General features: G+C 34.3%; 1 protein-coding gene and 2 pseudogenes across 9 annotated transcripts in view; 1 reads left to right on the top strand and 2 right to left on the bottom strand.

The window, feature by feature from the left end:
- KANSL1L (KAT8 regulatory NSL complex subunit 1 like) overlaps nt 1–25,487 on the top strand; it is a 134,043-nt gene that overhangs the window by 13,464 nt on the left and 95,092 nt on the right. For all 9 annotated transcript variants that reach the window (XM_042950004.1, XM_042950003.1, XM_042950000.1 and 6 more), the window contains exon 2: nt 4,841–5,957. In XM_042950004.1, coding sequence (XP_042805938.1) covers nt 4,870–5,957 — 1,088 coding nt within the window. In that variant the 5' untranslated portion in view covers nt 4,841–4,869. The remainder of the gene's footprint in view (nt 1–4,840; nt 5,958–25,487) is intronic.
- LOC122226574 lies at nt 2,408–3,188 on the bottom strand (annotated as a pseudogene).
- Nucleotides 22,293–23,913, bottom strand: LOC122226575 (annotated as a pseudogene).

Raw genomic sequence — 25,487 nt, 5'->3', positions numbered from 1 at the left:
TGTACATACCTGAATTTATAAAAATACTTTGTTGTTAAAAACTGTTATCTGAGCTTTCAGTGAGTCATAATCACCAATCAAGATAACCATTACATATATAATGAAAATATTGTGAGAATTGAAATATTGTGAGAATAATGAAAATGTGACATAGACATGAAGTGAGCATATGCTGTTGAAAAAATGGCATCGGTAGACTTGCTTGATGTGGGGTTACCACAAACATTCACTTTGTAAAAGATGCACAATCTGTGAAGTGTAATAAAGTGAAGTATGATAAAATGAGGGATGCCTGTAGTTAACAAAATAGTCAAAAATCCAAGCCTTCATAGATCCTTAGAAATATTAGTGGTAAATGTAGTTTATGTAATATGGAGGAAGTCAGAAGTGGTAAAGTTTAGAATAATCAGGATACATTGTTAATATGTAATGATCGCATATTTAATAATTTAAAATTAGATTAAATGCACTTATATTTTATGATAAAACTATTAAGTGAGATTTATTCCAGGGATGCAAAGATAGTTCAATGTTTGTAAATCAATCAGTATGATACATCACATTAAAAAAAAAAAAAAAACTATACAAACACAGTTTAATCTCTTATTTACAGGAGATGTCTATTTTTGGGAGTTTCTTTTGGATGCAAAGTAGAAAGGTTTTAGGCTGGGAATTTTATAAGATATGCTTGGGAATAGAATATAGAAGCACTTTATGGAAATCCTAGAATTGTAACTGTGATATGGATGGGGCTTCCAGAGACTAGAACCCAAAAGTCTTCATATCCAAGTGTATTAGTTACCTATTGCTTTGTAACAATTTAATGTCTATTTCACAGCTTCTGTGCATCAGGAATCTAAGCATGGCTTAGCTGGGTGCTTCCGGCTCAAGATTTTGCACATGGCTGCATTCCATGTGTTGGCTGGGTCTTCTGTCATCTGAAGGCTTGAGTGGGGAAGGATCGGTCTCTCAGAACACTCACATAAATTTTGGCAGGCTTTAGGTAGTTGTTGCTGGAGACATTAGTTCTTTGCCATGTGGGTCTTCCCAGTTCACAGCACGGCAGCTGGCATTCCAGAATGAGGGTGACAAGATGAAAGCCACAGTCCCTTTGTAACCTAATCTCAGAAGTGCTATCCCGTCACCTCTCCTGCCTTCTGTTTGCTAGAAGCAAGTCACTAAATCCAGTCCATACTCCAATAGAAAGGGCATGAATACCAGGAGACAGGGATTATTAAGATCATTTTAGAAACTGGTAGATACTACCAAGTAAGCCCTAGAGATCTCACCAGAGTTTTTTGTGTGTGTGTGTTTTATTCTAGTTCTATACCGTAAATGTGTCTTAGCCAGTCTAAATCTGCATTTTTTCTTTCTTTCTTTCTTTCTTTCTTTCTTTTTTTTTTTTTTTTTGCTACCAGCTCTAGTTCTTAACTATTAATCTCTTTATTTTTTTACCTCTTATTTTTGTTCCCCTTATATTTAGTTTATCAAGGGCCTAAGATGAACTCTGCTGCCTCATGACATTTTACCTTCTGCCTCTGCTACTAGTCACTTTAATTATGTTTCTAGCACCTTGTTCAAAGTGAGAGAGAGAAGGTGGGGAGGGAGGGGATAGAGTATAGGACCTTTTGAATATGACTACCTCATCTGTGATTAACACAGTTTTCCTTAGAGAGCAGTGTAGTTATCTAAATACTATTGTAGATGTTTATAGATTAGAATATAATAGAATATTTCTTATAAAATTAGAAACTAAAAATAGACTTTGGGGAGAGAAGAATGTCTACATATTTTTTGAGACATTACACAGAAAAATATAAAAAGAGCAAACATCTCTCTATTTTTTAAGTAATCTCTACATGCAATGTGGGGCTTGAACTCACAACCTTGAGATCAAGAGTTGCATGCTGTATTGACTGAGCCAGCCAGGTGCCCCCAAACATCTATATTTTTATCACATAGAATTAACAACCAATAACATTTGTTCATTTTGCATTTAAGTCATTTTCCTCCCAGTACTAAAGTTTGTAGTTGAAACTCAACTTCTCTTAAACTACCACTTTTAGTTCTGTTTCATGGAAGTTATCTGATGTGCAGCTCACAGATATTCACAGATTTGGTGGACATTTTTCTGGTTCATTTTTTATTCTTGTAAACACATAAACACGCACACACTTACGTATATATGGTGTGGTCTTGTGTTTGTATTTTTCCCCCCATATCAATGTAGGTTTTATTGTATTTTCAAAATCTCTCAGGGGCGCCTGGGTGGCTCAGTCAGTTAAGCGTCTGATTTTGGCTCAGGTCATGATCTCACAGTTCATGAGTTCGAGCCCCACGTTAAGCTCTGTGCTGATAGCTCAGAGCCTGGAGCCTGCTTCGGATTCTGTGTCTCTCTGTCTCTCTCTGTTCCTCCCCCACTCAGGCTCTGTCTCTGTCTCTCATAAATGGAAAAACTTAAAAAGAAGTTAAAATACCTCAAGTCTAAAATACATCTGGCATCTTGCTGTTTCTATAGCTGGACAACTTAGATCTTATTTATCAGCCTGCTGAAATGTTCCTTTTTCAGAAACATAGATGCCATCCAAGAATTTTTTTTGATATCTTTGTTTTTAATTGTTGTGGCTTGTTGAATCAAAGCAGCTGCATTTGATACAAGTTCAATGTCATTTTCTTCAAGAATTAACTCATCTATCTTGGCTTGAGATACTGAACAAGCAGCACCTGGTCTCATCCAAATCCTGTGGAAGTATTTTCACCCAAGAAATTTTGGATTTCAACAGGAGAACCATTTTTATAACTAACAGTGTTGATGGGGAAGTGAGAATACACAGATCTCATCTTGGAAGCCAGTGTAATGCCCTTGATTATGGCTATAGGTAGTGGGAATAGTAGCCAGTTCTTTTCTGTTTCTCCACCATTTGTCAGCTCGGAGCCTCTTTTTCTTTTCAAGGAGACTTAGTTCTACATTGAGGTAATTGAAGTTCCTTTGCAGGGTTCCTCTGGGACCCTTCACAATAACAGTGCGTCTCTTCAGAGTGACATCAACATTTTCTTGAAAGTCTACAGTTTGATTACTGAGAATGATTCTCATTCTCACAGTAGTTGTAGCAAAGAGAGCTTGTGTTTGTATTGTATTTATTTGGTAGCATATACTGTACCATTCTTTTTAACTTTATACTCTTAGATTTGTGCATATTGATATATATATAGATTAAGATCATTCTTTTTAGTTGCTGTATAGTATTCCATTGTGCTTTATTATGCATCCTCTTATTGCTAGATAACTAGGTTGCTTTGAAAGAATATTTTGCTGTTACAAACACTGCTGTCTTGTGCACTTGTGACAAATACATTTTCCAAATTAATATCAAATTTAGAGTTAACTTATAGTCCAAATAGATGTGAGAAATCTTATTTACCCACATTGTCATAATAAGTGATATTTTAGATTTAAAACATTATTTTAAATTTAGTGATTGGGAAACTGTTCTCTTGCTTTATTAATCTATAATTCCTTCATTACTAGTGAGATTGAGTATGTGTTTAATGACCATTTGGAAGTCATCTGTGAAGTGTCTAACTAGTTTCCTCATTTGTAGGAGTCCTTTATGTATTTTGGATACAAATTATTTTCTATTGTATATGTTGCCAATATATTCTCCTAGACTATAACTTGCTTTTAAGTATTTTTTTTTTAACTGCATTGAAACTTTCATGCTCTTTTACCTTTGATATTTGCTAGTCTTTGCAAAGAATCCCCTTTTGGTTTTCTGTTTTTCTATAAGAATGAGGGTATAGAGTTAACAGCTAGCACCTGGGGACATACTATACGAGAGTGTGGCCATTTAAATGACTATTAACTCTCATGCGTTGAAACAAAACTTCTGTAGTATCATTGCACAGTATCTTATAAAACTCGTAATTTTTAATGATATACAAATTTTTTCACTATTCAGTCTTCATAATTTTCAATGGTATAGGATTAACTTTTTTAATGAATCAGACTGTATGGTATATACACTTTTTCTTTTGATAAAATACAATGAAATTTGTTTAATTATAGGATTAATCTTTAGTAGTTATCTGTTACAGCCCCCACTATTTTCCAGGCAGGAGTAACAGCTTTTATAATGATAACTGATGACTCTACATTGTGAAAAGGGAAAAAAATTATTACAGATGTTTTTTCAGAAAAATTTTGCACATTGCTTATCAAGCAAGTTTTTGCTATCATATTATTTTAACAGTTGTGAAATTATATACTTTTTAATTTCTAGTTCAGTTACTTACATCTTTTATAACATTTAGCTTATTTTAGTTAATATTTATACTGTTCAGATTATGAAATTTAAGTCGAGAAATGGATGTTTTGAGCAATTTACTATATTTTATAAGGATAAGTAATTCTTACTTTGGCAGAAAATATGAGATTAAGTTACATTTGCAAATATAATTCCCCAATTCCAGGTTGGAATTTTTTTCTTTTGCCTTTCACTAAACATTGTCTCAAAAAAAAAAAAAAAAAAAAAAAAGGAAAGGAAAAAGGAGTCCTGAGGCACATCCACAAGCATTTGTCTAACATGTGCTAGGTAATGTGCAACCTTAATTGGAGTTTTTGGAATTGGGCCCACAGTCAGAGTGAAGAATAGTTTAGTCTTTGTTGAATTCCTTATGAATTAGGAAAGAACAGAGATATTATTAGGTGTTGGGAAATAAAGGAGGAATTTGGTTTCATTTACATTTTAATCAGAAACATTGAAAATGTTGCCCTTGGAAAAAGTGTAAGCAGAAACCTTTTTTTCTAGATATTTGATCATTTATTTTTACATTATTTTAGGTTTCCAGTAATTGTCTGCAGGATTCGCCATGACCCCAGCTCTGAGGGAGGCAGCAACAAAGGGTATCTGCTTTTCATCTTTACCAAGTACCATGGAGTCTGACAAGATGCTATGCATGGAAAGTCCAAGAACTGTAGATGAAAAGTTAAAGGAAGACACTTTGTCTCAGATGCTGGGATTTCCAACTCCTGAACCTACTCTTAACACTAACTTTGTGAATTTAAAACATTTTGGCTCCTCTCAGTCGTCAAAACATTATCAGACGGTTCTTTTAATGAGTTCAAATTCTACATTAAATAAATACAATGAAAATTACAAACAAAGGAAATTAGGGGAACCTAATTGCAGTAAGCTGAAAAACATACTGTGTAATGGCAGCAACATTCAGCTTAGTAAAATCTGTCATTCTCATTCTGAAGAGTTCATCAAAAAGGAACCTCTGTCAGATACCACAAGCCAGTGCACGACAGATGTACAAATTATTTTGGATTCAAATACAACCAAAGACATTAATGTAGATAAAGTACAACTACAAAACTGTAAATGGTACCAAAAGAATGCACTTTTGGATAAAGTTACTGATGCTGAAGTTAAAAAAGGTTTATTGCACTGTGCTCAAAAGAAAAGTGGGCCTGGCCACTCAAATGTGCCTGTTGGTTTCTCAGCTGCTGAAAAAGAGGAAGAAGTGAATGCTCGTTTACTTCATTGTGTAAGTAAACAGAAAATTTTACTTAGCCAAGCTAGAAGAACTCAGAAACATTTGCAGATGCTCCTGGCAAAGCATGTTGTTAAGCACTATGGTCAACAAATGAAATTTTCTATGAAACATCAACTCCCCCAAATGAAGATCTTTCATGAACCTACCACAATTTTGGATAGCAGTTTACCTAAATGCACTGAAATTAAGCCAGAAGTCAACATGTTGACTGCAGAGAATAAATTGTGGAGTGATACAAAAAATGGCTTTGCACGGTGTACAGCTGCAGAAATCCAAAGATTTGCACTGTCCGCTACAGGGCTGTTGTCTCATGTTGAAGAAGGTCTGGATTCTGATGCAACTGATAGCAGCTCTGATGATGATTTGGATGAATATACCATTAGAAAAAATGTGGCAGTGTAAGTGCAAAATTATTCTTAGACCTTTTACTGTTCTGTGTATAGCAGCGATTTTGTCTTGATTTCAAGATACGTTAAGTGGAAATAAGTTTTCTAAAACTTTAGTGCCATAATCTTTAAGTTATAAAACTTTGGTGAATTTTTAAAATGTTTTGTTTGTTGAACTATGTATGAATATATACATACTGTTTAAAAATGAGTTACTCAACTGCTCTATCTAGGAAAAATCCATATAGGAGTAATGTAAGCTCTTTAGCTAAAAGTAAACATCTTTCCTATTCTTGAATAGAATAGGCTATAGACAAGACTGAAAATTTTGCATATTTTAGCCAATACGTATAGTCAAAATTAAAAACTTCAGTCTGCATGCAGGGAGCCCTCATTGACTTTAGGAGTTTATTAGTTGAGAGTATATGTAAATTGATCTCCTTTTTGTGTGTGTCTGTGTGTGTATTTTTAAGTTGGGAACTATTTATTTATTTTTGAGAGAGAGAGAGGCAGAGAGGGAGGGAACACAAGTGGGGTAGGAGCAGAGGGAGAGGGACAGAATCTTAAGCTGGCTCCACACTGAGTGTGGAGCCCCACATGGGGTTTGAATTCATGACTGTGAGATCATGACTTGAGCCGAAATCAAAAGTTGGATGCTTAACTGTCACCCAGGCGCCTCCCCATTTCAAAAAAAAAAAATTACAACATTTGTATACTCCTTGAGTTCCCACCTTTCAGCTCTGGTCTTTACCAATTTAGTCAATTATAGTGTCAGCTATTAGATTGAATACTTACTATGTTCTGGACCTGGAAGATTTATTTGCGGGCAAAATATTCATAGTCTCTACACTCTTGAGGATCTGCTTTAAAGAGAGGTATCCAAATATTTAAAACCAAACAAACGCAGAGGTAAAATAGTTTTTTATATATCACACTGTGTTAATATTCCAGAACAGCCCTATCTGATAGAAGTTTCTGAGATGATAGAAATGTTCTATATCTGTGTTATCAAATAGCCTTATGTGGCTATTGGGCACTTAAATGTGGCCAGTGCAACTGAGGAACTGAATTTTAAAATTTTACTTAATTTGAATTAAGTTTTTTTAAATTGCTAGATAGAACATGATTTTCAATCTAGCTTTCACAGAATCTGTTAATGTCCCTAAATTGATGCGAAATGCTGTGCATATGTGGTATTTTGGGAGGAAGAGGTCCATCATTTTTATCAAATTCTCAGAGATGAATGAGAGTCATTACAGAATTAGAAGCTGAACACATTAATTTTTACTAATAAATAGAAAGTCAGTATATCAGTTTCTATGGTGAAGAATAAAATGTAAAACAAAGAGAGCATTTCAGTCTTTTGGTGTTCTGTTATCACTATATTTGAAATGTGTTTGAATGTGGGAGTTAATATTAAGCACATGACTGGCATTGTGCTGTTTACATATGTTGTATTATTTAATCCTTTCAACAACCATTGGAAGTGACTGTTGTTATCTTTATCTTACTTAAGAAGAAACAGTCTCAGCATGGTTAAGCAACTTGCCCATGGTCAAAAAGCCAAATAATTGATGGAACTAGGATTCTTGTCCATGTATATGAGACTTAAAACCACTGTTCTTGCTATTGGACTGTGCAACTTTGTCAGCGTATCATTCATTGATCTTAGAGCCACAGGAATTATTAAGTACATGAGTTCTGAAAGAAGAAATTTACCAATTTATATATATATATACATATATATAATGCTTTTAAAGTAATTCAATTTACTAAAATTTAGTAGGTAAACTTAGTAAATTATTTACTTTTCTGTTGTTGTAGACAGCTAATGGGCAAGTTTGTCTCTTTTAAGTTGGAAACAAAAATCAGAAAATCATGTCTTCCTAGACTGTTCTGATTTTAAGATTTTCTTTCATTGATCTCCTATAGTACTTGATCTGCCATATAGTTTATCCTTATGTCCTATTTTGTTCTATATGATTTCCTAAGTTATGTTAGTCTTAATAACCCAACACATAGTAAGAATGGAAACCACATTTTATTGTGTTTTATTTATCTACCTGTCTATCTATCTGTCTTTCTATTTTTAAGTAATCTCTATGTCCAACATGGGGCTCAAACTCATGAACCTGAGATCAAGAGTTGCATGCTGTACTGAGCCAGCAAGGCATCCCTGAAAACCACATTTTAAACTTAAAAAAAATCTCATATATATTAAGCATATAATTACTGATTGGTCAAGATATTTTAAGATTTGCCTTTCTTCCTTAAGTTTAGTCAGAGAACACTAAGTTTAGACACTTGTATAAAACATTCAGGAATAGGGAGATTCAAACTATTAAAAGGTTTTTTATACAGAGCATCAAGCAATATACATCTCGTTTTATTTTCTTCTCAACTTTGCCAGTTTATTAAGGAAAATTGAAGTAAAGTAGCCTGGAAAAAAATTGGGTTCAGGCTTGGAAAGTTTATTTCTCATTCTTTCTTTTTCCTATAATCAGCTTGGAAAGGCTCAAGGACACTACACATATATTTTAGAAAAGAGTGAATTTAAGAAGTTTAATATTCTTTAAGATATACTTCAAGCCTCTTGCATTATTGGCCATTTATATTAAGATGCCTTGGTTATTAAAGCTCATATCTATATTTCTAGATATTTCTAGATATTTCTGTATTTCTAGAAATACCTATATTTCTAGAGTTCAGATCCACTTCATTCTCAGGTTATATTCATCTGATCGATTCAAATCATTAATACTAAATTTTATAACAACTTTGACTTCTTTAAGTCACTGAATTATTTGATAATTGTTTAGGTTTTTTTGTTCTTTTTTTGCTATTTGAACTTTATTTGCATTTCTTGATTTTATGTATCTCCCCCAAAATTGGATATTAACTTTGCTTTGAATATTTTTACTAATGCTAATAATGTGGGAAATATTGTTTTTCCATTTTATTAATTTTGATGCTGACTGAATTTTGAGAATAACGCAAACTTAATTATTTGTATCTTTTGGTGTGAATATAAAAATGATTTCTGTTTTTTTAAATTGGAGTTCTTTTACAGGTTAAATTCATTTAATAATTTAACACATTTGTCCTAATAAGTTTTTTTAGTCTACTTTTATTTTTTTTAATTTATTTTTGTTATTTCCTGTGCGTTTCTGGAAATTCACGTTTCAAATGTAGATGAATATTTTTAATGAATGAAGTTCAAGTTAAACCTTAAACATAAAATACATTTAAAATGCATTTTGTGGACCTAAACTTTAAGTAGTGCTAATACAATTACATTTTCATTATCTCTACTGAATATGAACAGACTTCTGAATTTAATCATGAGGTCTACAGTGGCAAATACTAAAGTTTACTTCAACTTAATTTTAAGTAACTTAAGGGCAAATACTACTTTTGATGTCATTGTATATTCACTGCCTAGCATTGTCTACTTTTTAGTGTTTTTTTTGTATTTGTTAATTAAAGGAATTTTTTTATATTTGGAAATGTAGTTTTAAAGATACAAAAATTGGGGTTGGCAGTCTATGAAATTTTTCTCCATATGTTTGTCTTTTCTCCATCCATTCTGTAGTTTATTTTTACTTTGTCCCCCCACTCCCTTCCTTTTTCTCTAGTACGAAACTGGCCACAAGATGTATCTTATACATCTTAGAACCAGCATGAGTGGTTATGCAATGAATGAATAAATGAAATACAGCATGACAAAATATGTACATTTAAAAGTATTTTATTATAATATTTAACATTTGTAATTTAAAGGTTGATAAGTAAAATGAATTATATTTATTTAAAAAATCTTGGATTATATTATTATAAATGTCTTCTGTTCCTATTTTTTTTTTAAGTACTGATAAGAAAAACAAATTCCTTCATTCTGATTAGGGAATTTAGCTGTGAAGGAATATAATTTTTAGGAAATTGGAAAGCACTCACTGTAGCCATTACCATTTCCATTGTGTATTTGACTTGACCCTTTTCTTCCCCCCCAAAAAAATGTAGGCAATAGATTAATTCATAATGACATTACTGATTACCTTAAAAATAACTTTTGGTTGAGAGACTAGTGTGTTTTGGAAAATTTTTTTAAAAGCTGTTTTCCTTTGGAAAAGAAAATATGATTTTATGGTTTTTGTAGGTTTGAGATATAATCCTTATAATATGAATAGAACCCCCCCCCCCCCCCCGCCCTTCCATGTTCTGTTCCTTTGGTGAAGGAGTGCAGGTTTTGGACCTCCTGTGTAATAGTCATGGCTTGCTCTGTGACCCTGAGCAACGTTAATGTTATTTTTAACTCCTTGAATCAGATTCCTACCTTAAAGAGTTCTAGAGATGATTAGATGAAATACTAAATATAAAGTACCTATACATAATAAGGCATGGATTTGAAAGCTAATAAAGAGTGTCTTATCGAGTAATTTAGTGTAAGAGACTGGAGCTTAATTATTCCATGAGAAACTTGGGGAACCATGGTAAAATACATGCCTGAGTTAACCCATTTGAGAGGTGAGGAAGCTGGAGTATTTATACATCAAGTCCCTTCAGTTACTAGGTGAAGGTTAATTCCCCTGCCTTTTTGTTCTGCCACTCTGGTGACAAAGCAAGCTCAGGCAACAACAGAAAAGCCCTGGGTCAAAGAAATGCATGTGCTGGCATTTGGAAGTCAGGTCTTTGTGCGCTGAACTGGTAAGTGTCAGGGGGTATGGGTGAGTCACTGACAGACTCAGCTACAATTATGTTCTCTCTCATCTGGTGGTAAAACCTTAGAGTGCTAGCATTTTCTTCTGGGAAATGATGATCAGTTACTTTTCATCTAGGATGCATGTGGGGAAACGCACAGATTTTGTCACAGACATATTCTGATCCTCCAAGGTTGTTAAAAAGGAAGAAACATGGTTAAGTCTTATTTGAGGAAACCTGACAGTATCTACTGAATCACCCAGCTGTCTTGGGTGTTGGGAGAAACATCTCTTTGTTTCCCCCAAATTAGTCCCTATATATTCAAATTTCTTTGATAGTTGGCAGTCTTGATAAGGAAATTCTTTTACGCAAAATTAGACATTTACCAGGAAAGGAGAGAACTGTTGTTATTCAGTTAGAGGCTGTCAGGTCAACCTTTCTAGATTGAAAAAATAAGTAATTTCTTGCAGACCTAGAGAAGTGTATACTCATAGTGTGTGCTTTCTATTTTACCAGTGGAAAGGACAAGAAGAGGTAAAATCAGGTGATGAATTTCCCTTCAAGAAATTGGACAAATAGAAGTATGAACTCAGTCTGACATTCAGAGAGTAAAGAGACTAACAACATTTCATTAATAAATTGCAAATAAGAGTACCTTTATATTTGTATAATGTGAAGTTGGCAAGTTAGTTTTGCATTTATTACCTTTAAAATTCTCGACACTTCAGAAATAGATGAGAAAAGTGTGGTTTTCTTTTATTTTACTTGAATGGGAAGCAGAAAAAGTTGAATGAAAAACAATCCTAGAGAAATTGTAATGATACTTGAGTGACAGTTTGTGACAGAAGAGCAGAAATTCAAGTGTAATTGCAAAATGGAGTAATAGCTACAAAAGGGTGAAGAAATACTTTATGTCTTGCCATATAGACATCACTGAGGAAAGTAATATTTCAATTAAAATAAACTCCTTGTTTTATATATTTTTAAGCTAATTTTATTTTAGAGCAGTTTTAGGTTAACAGCAAAATTGAGTAGAAAGTATAGAGAGTTCTCATGTATCTCCTGTCCCCTCACGTGTGTAACCTCCCCCATTATTGACCTCCCCTACCACAGCGGTACTGTATAGACACATCATTATTACCAAAAGTCCATAGTTTATTAGTAGGATTCACTTTTGGTGTTATACATTCTATGGGTTGGACAAATATATATGACATATATCCACCATTGTAGTATCATACAGAATAGTTTCACTGCCCTACATATCTTCCGTGTTCTGCCTATTTATCCTTCTCTCCTCCAACCCCTGACAGCCACTAATCTTTTTACTGTCTCCATAGTTTTGCCTTTTCTAGAGTCATATAGTTGGAATCATACAGTATGCAGTCTTTTCAGAGTGCCTTTTTTCACTTAATAATATGCATTTAAGTTTTCTTTGTCTTTTCCTGATTTGATAGCATATTTCTGGTGCTAAATAATATTCTCTTGTCTGGATATACCATGATTTACTTATATTAAACCTGTTGAAGATGTCTTGCTTACGTCCAGGTTTTAGAAATTATGAGTAAAACTTCCATAAACATTTATGTGCATATTTTTTTGTGTGAACATAAATTTTCAATTTGTTTGGGTAAATGCCAAGAAGTGCAATTGCTGGATCATATGGTAAGAGTATGTTTAATTTTGTAAGAAGTTGCCAAACTCTCTTCCAAAGTAGCTATACCATTGTGCCTTCCAACCATCAATGAATGAGATTGCTGTTGCTCCACATCTTTGTCAGCGTTTGATGTTAGTGTTTTGGATTTTGGTTATTTCAATAGGTGTGTAATGGTATCTTACTGTTGTTTTAATTTGCAGTTCCCTAATGACATGTGATGTTGAACATTTTTTTTATATGCTTATTGTCATATCTGTATGTTCTTTGGTTAGGTGTCTATTCGATCTTTGCCTATTTTTTAATTGGGTTGTCCATTTTGTTATTGTTTAGAAGTAAGATATAAAAAGAATTGATTGGGATTTTATTGAATCTGTAGATTGAGTTGGAAAAAGCTGACATACTGACAATATTGAGTCTTTTTTTTTTAAATGTTTATTTAGTATTGAGAGAGAGCAAGTGAGAGAGAGAGAGAGAGAGTGAGCAGGGGAGGGGCAGAGAGAAAGTGAGAGAGAGAATCCCAAGCAGGCCTCACACTCAGCACAGAGCCTGACACGGGGCTCTATCTCATAATGGTGAGATCAAGACCTGAGCGAATATCAAGAGTCGGCCTCTTAACCGACTGAGCCACCCAGATGCCCCAACAGTGAGTCTTTGAACATGGAATATCTATTTATTTAGCTCTTTGATATCTTTCATCAGAGTTTTGAAATTTTTCTCATATAGATCTTGCACATATTTCATAAGACGTATATCTAAGTATTTTATTTATGGGCATGCTAATGTAAATGGTAATATGTTTTTAAATCAAATTCCACCTATACATTTCTAGTATATAGGAAAGCAGTTGACTTCTGTATATTTACTTTGTATCCTGCAACCTTGCTGTAATTATTAGTTGCAGGGTTTTTTGTGCGTAATTCTTTTGGATTTGTCCTATAGATAATCATGTTACCTATGAACAAAAAGTTTTATTTCTTCCTTACAAACCTTTGTATCCGTTATTTCTTTTTCTTATTGCATTAGCTAGGATTTCTGTGATGTTGAAAATGAGAAGTGAGAGCATATATTTCCTTGTTCTTAATCTTAGTGGGAAAATTTCTGGTTTTGCACCATTAAATATAATGTAGCTGTAGGTTTTTGGTAGATTATCAGGTTGAGGAAATTCTCTCTATTCCTAGTTAACTTGAGAGTTTTTCATTTGTATTTGTTTTTAGTATAACAGAGTTTTTATCCTGAATTGGTTTTGAATTTTGTGAAATGCTTTCTGTGTATCTATTGATATAATGATATGATGAATTATATTAATTGATTTTTGAATGTTGAGCTAGGCTTGCATACCTGGCATAAATCCCACTTGGTCATGGTATGTAAGTCTTTTTATACATTGTTGAATTTAATTTGCTAATATTTTGTTGAGGATTTTTGCACCTATCTCCATGAAACAAATGATCTGTAGTTTTCTTATAATGTCTTTGGTTTTGGTATTAGAGTAATGCTCGCCCCAAAGAATGAGTTAAGAAGTGGTCCCTCTGCTTCTATCTTTTGAAAGGGATTGTAGAGAATTGGTAAAATTTCTTCCTTAAATTTTTGGTAGAATTTACCAGTGAACCCCTTTGGGCCTGGTACTTTCTCTTTTGGAAGGTTATTAATTATTGATTCACTTTCTTTAATAGATATAGACCTATTCAGATTGTCTATTTTTTTCCCTTTTTTAAAAATTTACATATTTTATTTATATCAAACCCAGGAGTATTTTGTTAAGGTTATCTAGTTAATTAATATACAGTTTCAAGTGTACAATATAGTGATTCAACACTTCCCATTCAGTAATCAGTGATCGTCACAAGTACGCTCCTTAATTCCCATCGCCTGTTTAATCCATCACCCCCATCCACCTTCCTGTCTATTTCTTCTTGTATGAGTTTTGGCAAGTTGTGCATTTCAAGGAATTGGCCATTTCACCTAGGTTATCATATTCGTGGACTTAGAATTGTTCATAATATTCCTTTATTATCCTTTGAGTGTCCATAGGATCTGTGGTGATGTCTCCTCTTTCTAATATTAGTAATTTGTGTCATCTCTCTTTTTTTCTAGTCTGGCTAAAGACTTATTGAGTTTATTGATCTTTTCAAAGAACCATTTTTTGGTTTCATTGATTTTTTTTCAACTTTGTATTTTCAGTTTTATTGACTTTTTTTAGTTTTTATTATTTCTTTTTTCTGGTTACTTTTGGGTTTAATATGCTCTTCTTTTTCTGGGTTCCTGAAGTGGAAGCTTGTGTGATTGTTTTTAGATTTTTAAAAAATTTTCCAATAATGCATTTAATGCTATGTATTGTGTAACTTTCTCTTACACTTCGCCATAAGGACTGTTGTCACTGCATCCTACAAATTTTGGTGACTTGTATTTGCATTTTCATTCAGTTTATAGTATTTTAAAATTTATCTTCAGATTTCTTCTTTGTCCCATGCATTAGTTAAAAGTGTGTAATTTAATTTCCAAGTATTTGGGGATTTTTCAGTTAGTTATTTTTTAAATTAATTAATTGAATTTTAGTAATCTCCATACCTGTTGTGTGACTTGAATTCATGACCTTGAGATCAAAAGTTGCATGCTCTTCCAACTGAGCCAGCCAGGCACTCCTGTTTGTTATTGATTTCTAATTTAATTCCCTTGTGGTCTGAGAGCAGACATTACATGATTTCTATTTTTTTTTTTTAACTAAAGTTTGTTTTATGGCCCAGAATGTGGTCTCTTTTATGTCTCTTGGTGTGTGTGTGTGTGTGTGTGTTTTGAGATTTTATTTTCACGTAATCTCTGCATGTTATGTGGGGTTCAAATTTACAACCTGAGATCAAGATTCACGTTCTCTTCTAACTGAGCCAGCCAGGCACCCCTCTTTTATGTTTCTTGTTAACTTGAGAAGAATGTATAATCCGCTGTTGTTAGATGAAGTAGGCTGTCAGTGTCAGTTATGTCTAGTCAATGAATGGTTCAGCTGTATCCTTACTGGTTTTCTGCCTGTTGGATCTGTGCATTTCTGATAGAGGGAGTTTTATAGTCTTCGACTGTAATAGTGGATTCACCTATTTCTCCTTGCTGTTCTGTCCGTTTTGCCCCAGATAGTTTGTTGCTCTTTTTGTTAGCCACATACACATTAAAGATTGTTATCTTCTTGGATGTAGACCCTTTTATTATACTGTAATTCATGATAACTTCCCTTGCTCTGAAGTCTGCTGTCTGAAATTAACATAGCTACTCCAGCTTGCTTCTGATTAATGTTAGCATACCGTAACTTTCTCCATCTCTTTACTTTTAATCTGTATGTGTTTTTATATTTAAAGTTGGTTTCTTATAGATAACATATAGTTGGGTCTTATTTTTTTATGCACTCTGACAATCACTGTCTTTTAATTGGTATAGTTAGACCATTGATGTTTAAAGTTATTATTGATGTAGTAGATTAATATCTACTATATTTGTCACTGTTTTCTATTTGTTGCCCTTGTTGTTTGCTCCTATTTTTGTCTTCCACATTTTTAATGCCTTTTGTGGTTTTAACTAAACATATGATTCCACTTTTTTTTTCCTTTCTTAGAATATCAATTATACTTTATTTATTTATTTATATTTTTTTTATTTTTAGAGAGAGCGAGCAAACAGGGTAGAGGGGCGGGGCGGGGAGGAGAAGGGACAATCTTAAGCAGGCTTTATGCCCAGCGCACAGCCTTCCATGGGGCTTGATCCCATGACCCTGGGATGATGACCTGAGACTAAGTCAAGAGTTGGTTGCTCAACTGACTGAGCCATCCAGGTGCCCTCTTTAAAAAACTCTTTTTAGAGGTTACATTTACAGCTAATTCAACTTTGCTCTCAAATAAACCTGCAGGTACCTTATAATGACAAAATAATCCTAATTTTTCCTCTTGTTTTTTTTTTTTTTTTTGTATCACTTCTGTCATTTATTTCACTTATACATAGCATACATAGGCATATATAAGCATACACACATGCATGGACACATTCATAATCAACTAATTGTTGCTATAATTATTTTGAACCAGTCAGATTTGTTACCTGTTAGATCCATTAAGAATAAGAAAAATAAGGGGCGCCTGGATGGCTAAGTTGGTCAAACGTCCAACTTTGGCTCAGGTCATGATCTCGTGGTTTGTGAGTTGGGGCCCCGTTTCAGACTCTGTGCTGACAGCTCAGAGCCTGGAGCTTGCCTTGGATTCTGTGTGTCTCCCTCTCTCTCTGCCCCTCCTCTACTCTCTCTCTGCCCCTCCTCTACTCTCTCTCTCTCTCTCTCTCTCCTTCAAAAATAAATAAACATTAAAATTTTTTTTTTTAATTTTTTTTTTTTTAACGTTTATTTATTTTTGAGACAGAGAGAGACAGAGCATGAACGGGGGAGGGGCAGAGAGAGAGGGAGACACAGAATCCGAAGCAGGCTCCAGGCTCTGAGCCATCAGCCCAGAGCCCGACGCGGGGCTCGAACTCACGGACCCATGAGATCGTGACCTGAGCTGAAGTCGGATGCTCAACCGACTGAGCCACCCAGGCGCCCCTAAAATTTTTTTTTAAAAAAAGAATAAGAAAAATAAAAGTTACTATTTTACCTTCACTTATTCTCCAGTGTTCTTTCTCTCTTTATGTAGATCTGTTTCTCACCTATGTGATTTTCCTTCTCTCTAAAAAACTTAACATTAGGCATATAGGGGAATGATGTCAATATAATAAAGAATTTGGTGTGGGTGTTTTTCAAACCACCTAAAACATATTAATGTTTTGGAATGAACAGGGGCAAACTTTTTCACAATTAAAGAGAGAAAACCTTAATGGTATAAGAAAAACGCTGAAAATTCTGTAAAAGTACCACCCTGCAGTGCAGTAAATTGCTGGTTTATTGGCTTAAAAGTTACTATATATTCCACTATGTTAAAAGATCTGAGGAAATTGCAGGTTGCTTTGCAGAAGTTGCAAAGATAGTTCCCTTGTGTTAAAAATAAATTACTGATGAAGAAGTCTATCTCTAAGTGATATTTTTAATGTTTATTAAACTGGTGTCTATTAGAAGTGATTGTCTTTAAGAACCCACATCAAAAGAAATATGAGCTCCAGGATATGAAGCTTTAAAGGGTGGACTGGCTTATTCTAGTAGATACAAATGCCAGTGGAAAAAACTACACTAATATTTTTATAAGGATTGCTATTTTGTTAGAACTCAGATTTTAAAATTCCATTGATTTTGAGTGGTCTGGCTCCAATTCTATTTTCTCTGTAAGTTCAGATAATTTTATTTTACAGAACATGGGTTATTCAGCAGTAGAAGAAATGCCTATGCCCAATTATAGGTTTGTGGTAGTCCCCTTTTAGAGTAACAAGGGTATTTGATCATTTTTTTCTAATTCTTTTTTAGTGCCCATCATAGTGGCTCGTAGGGCCATCATTAGCCCATTTTTGTGCAAAACAAAAAGGTGCTTCTTCAAGAACTCGGAGCAGATTTAGATTTGTAATTACAGCCTTAAAATATAGACTTCTTGCTGAATTTAGCACTGCTTGTACTTTCAGCTGGGCCCTTGTGCACTGTAGAGTTTGGACGCGGTGCATGGTGGCTTGGCTTCTTGAACAAAAGAGACATGCGTGTGCGCATACACACACGCACACACACAGTGCTTGTTGAGATGCTGACAGGCATGACTTCACACTATTCCATTAGCATATATGTTTTGATTAGTTTAAAAAGTTATTAATTTTCTTATATGTTCTTGGTTGTCAGTGTTTGATTTATGCAAGGATTTTAAAAACACAGTTAAGACTATTTAGCAGGCCATTAGCTTTCAAAATTTTTTCTGTATAAGAGAAAGGGGGTTATATTGATAGTATGTATGAATATTCCCTATACTCCTTTTTTCTTTCTCTCTTCCTCTCTTTGGCTGGGAGAAGGGGTGAATAGATGGTAGGGGAACAAACCTAAATTTGCCAGTTTGATATGTGAATTCTTTTAAACTAATACTAAAAATTTCAGTTTAGGTAATTGACACACTGGATTCTGCCAGAGTTCTAGGCGGGATTGCACAATATATTATGATTATTCTTGTTCCCTTTCATTTCTAATGTCTTTTCTAGTTCCAGTCTCAGTTTGTCCTTGGACATCCTAAACCCTACCCCTTAACTTAGTTTATCACCATGCCAAAATTTCTTAGAGTTCACAACTGTTTTCTTTTAAATGTTCGTTTGTTTATTTTGAGAGAGAGAGAGAAAGCATGAGTAGAGGAAGGGCAGAGAAAGAGGGAGAGAGAGAATCCCAAGCGTGGAGCCCAATGCAGAGCTTGTGAGATCATGACCTGAACCGAAATCAAGAGTCGGTCACTTAACCAACCAAGTCACCCAGGTGCCCCCACAGCTGTTTTTTTCCTTTATTTTTTTGTTTGCTTGTTTATTTTTCCTGTGTGTATATACAACTAGGTGGTACATTATTAACATTGTTAACTTGTATGTCAATGAGGCATAATCTTCTTAAAGATAATAAACATTTTAAATGAGAGCTTGCTAACCTAAATGATTCTTAAAAGCATAAAGTAATTTTGAGGGAGGGGTGCATTGGTTAAGTTATATGCTAAGGTGTCATAAACAGCAAGAAGACCTCAATATGAATGTGTAGAATCTATTTTTCTCTCATTTCATAGTCAAGAATTAGGTATGTGGTATGTTTCACAGGGTTTTGCCAGGGACCTGTTGGCTTTGCCAGCCTCTAGGATGCTGCCCTTGCTTGCATTGTTGAAACTTACTCACCAGCTGCTCATCTGATTTTCACACAGAATCATTTTTTAATGTCAAGTAACGCATTGATTGGGCTCAAATCTGATTGTTAGGGACTTAATGACATACACCTAACTGCAAGTAAGACTGGGAAATATATAGTACCTTGCTGAGCTACCATGAGCTCAGCTAAAACTGAAGGGGTTCTATTATCAAAAAAGAGGAGAATAGATGTTGAGAGAAAATAAACAGTCTGTTTAGTTTGCCTCTTTGGCCACCCAAATATCCATATACTCCCTTCTCATAGAGAAAACCTCCACTCCTCAGGATGACAATTCAAAGTCACTTTCAATAGGTGGAGTAGTGTCTTTTCAGTCAGGTACAGATTGGATTCCTTATGATGTGGTGACCTATTAAATAAATAGACAATTTTCTAACCCTCTTACACTCTTGTTTGTTTTATGTATGTAGTAATAGAGACAGGAAAGCTACAATAAAAACTCCTAGGAAAAGAAAATAAGATACACATGATAGGTTCTTACAATAATTAATAAGACATCTTGCTCTAGAAGTATAACAAGGTCTTGGTAGACCTTCTTGTTGGTGCAAGTTTGGGTTTCTCAGGTAAAGGATGTTTTATGCTACTAGAGTTTCCTCAAAAGTGTGAATTTCCATTCTGTTTGCCTCTAGTCAGTTAAATGTGAAAATATCACAACCAAAGATTTCATTTGTTCATAGTTGTTGAGCCTATAGACTAATCAATTTATTAGTTATTTTTCTCAGGCCATCCAACTCTCCCTCAATTCAGTGACTACTACTTTGAGGCCACCTGCAACAGTACATTTGGGTAGGAATTAATCTAATTTTTGCTCCTAGGTTCATTCTTATTGTGTGGCTTAGAACTCTTAAGAGAGATTCTTGGAATATATTTTTTTGTTGTCAGTTGTGGAAAAGCAGGTAGTTGGCTTTTGTATTCTTTTAAGGCCCTGTATTATGGATTAGTTAAAATTTCATTTATTACCTTTATTTATGTGTTCCTAGTTGTCAATATTTGATGTTATGCAAGGGATTTTAAAACATAAATATACCATTTCCTTTCCCATTTGGTAGGTTGCCTTTTTGGTTTTGTTGATGATTTCCTTTGTTATGCAAAAGTTTTTAGTTTGATGTAGTCCCAATACTCTATATTTGCTTTTGTCACCCTTGCCTGAGGAGACATATCCAGAAAAACGTTGTTAAGATCAGTAACCAAGAAATGTTTTCTTTTAGGAGTTTTATGAATTCCAGTCTTACATTTAGGATTTTTGATTCCATTTTGAGTTTTTTTGTGTGTATGGTATAAGAAAATGGTTCAGTTTCATTCTATTGCCTGTAGCTGTCTAGTTTCCCCAATATCATTTATTGAAGAGACTATCTTTTACTGATAGTATTTTCTTTCCTCTGTTGTCATAGATTAATTGATCATATAAGCATGGGTTTATTTATGAACTCTATTTTGTTCTGTTGATCTATGTGTCTGTTTTTGTGCCAGAACCATACTGTTTTGCTCTCTTTAGCTTTGTAGTATAGCTTGAAATCTGGGATTGTGATCCTCCAGCCTTGTTCTTTGTTTTCAGGATTACTCATTTCCTATTTTTGTGAATAGTTTTATTGGAACACCATCACACCCATTAATTTATGGCTGCTCATATGCTATAATGGCAGAGTTGTCTCCCTCCTTACAGAAAATGTTTGCAAAACCCTGGTCTGAAGGAATCAAATTCCAGGGAAAGATAAACTCTTCCTGGGTGAGCAAACACCAGTAGAGAAGTTTGGCCTAATTTAATGTATTTTTCCCAGGACAAACCTTATTTTTCTTAGGACTGTAATTTTTCACAATTGGATCTTCTTTTCTAATTTTTTATCCTAGTTTTTTATCATTGTTATCAGTAAGCTAACAAAATCTTTATGTTAAAACGGAAGTAATATAAGTCTCTCTTTAATCTTGGTATTTTAAGATGTAATATTAGAAAGCTCTGTCTTATTCTGGGAACTACACTTCAAGATCAAAACAGGGATGTAGGTTCATGATGTCGACAAGAAGTTAGTATCAAGAGAAATTGTACTCAAAACCACTTGATCTAAATAGCTTGCATTTTTTTTTTTTTTTTCCCCGCAAGTTAAGTGGTGACTGCAAATAAGCAAGGTTGGGTACTGAAGGAATATGCTACCTTCCTGGGGAATGACTAGTCTCACTCCTCCGGTGGTTTCCACTCACAGATGTCTTTGCCCTGATTTTCACTGGAAGTAGGAACCCCACCTTATCATCAGCATGTGGTGGTCTGTGATTTGTTCAACTCAATGCAGGGAGTCAGGTTTCTTAGTGGTCTGGCAGGCCAGGTTTATATGCTGATTGGGAAGAGAGGATACTCGGTATACACATATTCTTCCTGGTTTGTTGTTGTATCAGCTATGTTGTCAGTACTTACCTTCTAAGTTTTATTAGCTGTTAAATCATTGGTCATATAAGTTGTTTACATAAGACATGTCTTGATTTTGAGATATAACAGGTGTTAATATACTTTGAGTGAAATAGCCATGTGCTTATCTGTAACATGTTTACAACCATAATTATTTTTTAGAAAGATATGTTTTTAAACAAGGGAACATTTTTGGTGGTGAAGCTTTTTTGTCATTTTTAACCATACCAAACAGATTTTATTAGGTCCTATTAAAATATAGGATAAGGTATCTGTCTCTTTCCAAAATGTGCATCTAAACCCATGGATCTCTGTATTATTTCAGTGTGGTTATATGTGATCAGCCATCACGTAAGCTGATAATCTCATACTTAATTCTAGTTCAGTTGAAATTTGCCATAAATCATATCCCATTTTGACTACTGGCATAAACTTTTGGATAAATTATTGTTTTTTTTTTATCCTATAAAATTGGATTGACTTTCCAAAAAAAAAAAAAGGATAAGGTATCTTTTATAGAAAATTCATTTCATGTATTACAAGTCCCAGGATTATTTAGTTTACATAAATTTGATCTGATATTACTATTTTTTTGTGTTAATATAATTTAATATAATGTGTGAACATAAAAATAATTTTTAATGTTTGTTTATTTACTTATTTATTTATTTTTTACCCACTACCCCCAATGTTTGTTTATTTTTGAGAGAGAGAGCATGCACAAGTTGGGGGCAAGGGCAGAGAGAAAGAGAGGGACAGAGTATCCGAAGCATACTCTGTGCTGACAGCAGACAGCTCAGTGTGGGGCTCGAACTGATGAACTGACCTGACCATCATGATGAACTGATGACCATGACCTGAGCTGAAGTCAGACACTTAACTGACTGAGCCGCCCAGGTGCCCCAAACATAATTTTTATAAACAACTTCCCTATGAGAATATTTTTGCTAGAAGTACAATAACATGAACTCCACCCATTTTTTTTTTCTTTTTTAGCTAATTGTGAGTTTGACAACCAAACAAAATTGTGTGTTATAGGGAAATTTTCAACTGGAACTAAATTTAATGAAGGAATATTTAAGATCGTCTTTGATTTCCCCATGCTTATTCCCAAACCATACTCTGCAAGTCCTTTCAGCTTTAAAATGAACCTTGAACCCATCCTCTTATCTTCATCTCTTCTTTATCTTCCATTCCCTTATTGGTTCATGCCATTTTCATTTTTTATTCAGTGTTTTAGTCAGAATAGGCTCTCAAGTAACGAATTAACCTTCTAATCTCAGTAGTTTAAACACAGCCAAGGTTTACTGTGGCGTGCATAAAATCTAATGTGGTTTGGGTTGTGATCCCCAACCAACACATCTTGTAGCTATACTGTCTGCAGTAGTGGCTTTGAAGGTTGTCTGGTGGACTGGAAATGACGATATCACTTTTGCCCACAGCCCATTGGTCAAAGCTAGTTACATGGATCCAACCTAAGTGAAATACATAGAGATCACAATTATCTGTACCACACACAGTTTACTATAGTTGTATCTAATTGATTTCCTTATTACCTTTCATATCCCACTATCATGCTTTCTCTACCTAGTAGCCAGAGTGCTTAGGGAAAAAATTTTTTTGTTACTGCCTTGCTAATAACTTCCTTTTTTCATAAAATCCAACACTTTACAATTACCTGTACAAGTGCTACATGCCATGGCCCTTGCTTTTCTCACTAATTTTATGATTGGCAGTTAGTATTATTATCTATGAATAATAGATATTCGTATCTATTTTAATTTTTTTTTCATTTTAACAGTTTTTATTTAAAGTTGTATATAAGATTACCTTATTCCTGTATCTTCTCAGTTGCTTCTTCCTTCTAATTTGCCATTTTCCTTTCCTACTTGGCGAGACTTGGCTTTATGTTCAAGGATCTTTTTGTGATCTTTGTCCACTTTTAGTCTACTGATAACCACCTTGATAGGATGATGCCCACCTGGACAGGTGTGCCGTTTGCCTTCTCTCACTGTATTCGTTCAGTGTAGATGATGTATTTCTTCCCATAAACCTGAACTACTTTTTCAATTTCCTGACCTTTGTAGTGTCCTCACACATCCTGTACTTCATCATCCTTTTGGATGGGCATGGATCGAAACTTGTACTTCTGTCTCAGCTCTTTGGAGAGAAGGGAAGACATAATCTTCCTGTGAATGTGGGAAGATGCATTGAAATGCCTTTTGCGATTTTTGCTTCTGTCGGAAGTCACAAAGGGATTGAACTTCATTTTGGCTGCTGGTGCTTCAGCAATGGCTGCAAAAGGGAAGAGCTAATATTATATATTTTTAAATTAATTTAAGTAATCTCTACACTCAACGTGGGGCTCGAACTCACGACCCAAGATCAAGCGTCGCATGCTCCTCCAACTGAACCAGCCAGGTGCCTCTATATAAATATTATTTTGAATAGACATTCTCTTTTATTGTTTTCATAATTATGAAAATATGATTTAAAAGGGTGTCATTTACAGAAGCAGAATAATGACTACAAACTACATACATAATGATACCAAGAGAATTCCTAACTTATATGAAGGTCTCCTCAATCATATTGTATGCAGTTGGAATCTTAACAAAAATAGCTCTTTAGGAACATTAATTTAATGTAAAATCCTGTTATAATGAATATATTCTATATAGTAAAGTTGTAATGATTGTATTGTTTCTCTGACAACAAATGATAATTTATTTTTAAGTTATTTATTGTTTTTAGCTTATTTATTTATTTTGAGAGAGACCGAGAATGAGCGAGAAGGGACAGAGAGAGACAGAGAGACAGAGAGAATCCCAAGCAGGCTCTGCATTATTAGCACAGAGCCCAGTACAGGGCTCAAACTCATCAACTGTAAGATTGTAACCTGAGCCAAAACCAACAGTCAGATGCTTAACTGACTGAGCCATCCAGCTGCCCCTCTTTTTAAGTTTTTATTTAAATTCCAGTTAGTTACCATACAGTGTAATATTAGTTTCAGATATACAGTTTAGTGATTTAGCACTTACATATGACACACTCATCACAACAAATGATCTTTTATTTGCTTAATTTTATTTTTATTATTTTTAAAGACTTTAATCTCCACACCCAACATGGGGCTCGAACTCACAACCCTGAGATCAAAAATAGCACACTTTACCAACCAAGCCAGCCAGGCACCCCAACAAATGATCTTTAAAAGAAATATTTACTCTGGTTAAAGTGTGTATGGAAGACATTCAATTCAATTATGGTTAAATATGTAAAAATTAATAAACTTTATTTTTTTAGAGCAGTTTTAGGTTCACAGAAAATTTGAGCAGAAAATGCAGAGAGTTCCCATATACCCCCATCCCTACACTGATAGAACCTCCCCCACTATTAATACACGGCAAACCAGCGTAGTTCATTTGTAACAGTCTATGAACGTCCGTGAACAAATTGTTATCAGTTAGTTCTTTACTTTATGTTAGGATTCACTCTTGGTGTTGTACATTGTATGAGTTTTGACTGTAAATGGAATTTTTAAGCAATTTTCATAAAGTTTGTATTCTGCCATTATTGCTTTTCATTTATATCTTCAATTTCTGTCATGTTTTCCTTTGCAATCTGAAGCTCCTAATTAGTCTAATCCCAAATAATTGTTTTCTAGTTGGAATATTTTCATAAAGACAATTAACTGTAATCTGACAAACTATCGGTTAGGGCAGTGCCCTTGCTCAAAGGTAGAGGAGCTAGGGTTCAACCCTTAATTTCAAATATGCCTGAAAGAAAGTCTTTATATAATTTTTTTTTTAAAAAAATGTTCATATATTTATTTTTGAGAGACAGGAAGTGGGGGAGGGGCAGAGAGAGAAGAGAGAATTCCAAGCAGACTCTACACTGCCAGCTTAGAGCCTGACGTGGGACTCAAACTCACATAGTGAGATCACGACGTGAGCTGAAACC

This window comes from Panthera leo, chromosome C1, assembly GCF_018350215.1.
Source record: "Panthera leo isolate Ple1 chromosome C1, P.leo_Ple1_pat1.1, whole genome shotgun sequence".
Classification (NCBI taxonomy): domain Eukaryota; kingdom Metazoa; phylum Chordata; class Mammalia; order Carnivora; family Felidae; genus Panthera; species Panthera leo.
Note: the sequence above shows the minus strand (reverse complement) of the source record. Positions and strands in the feature narration are given on the sequence as shown.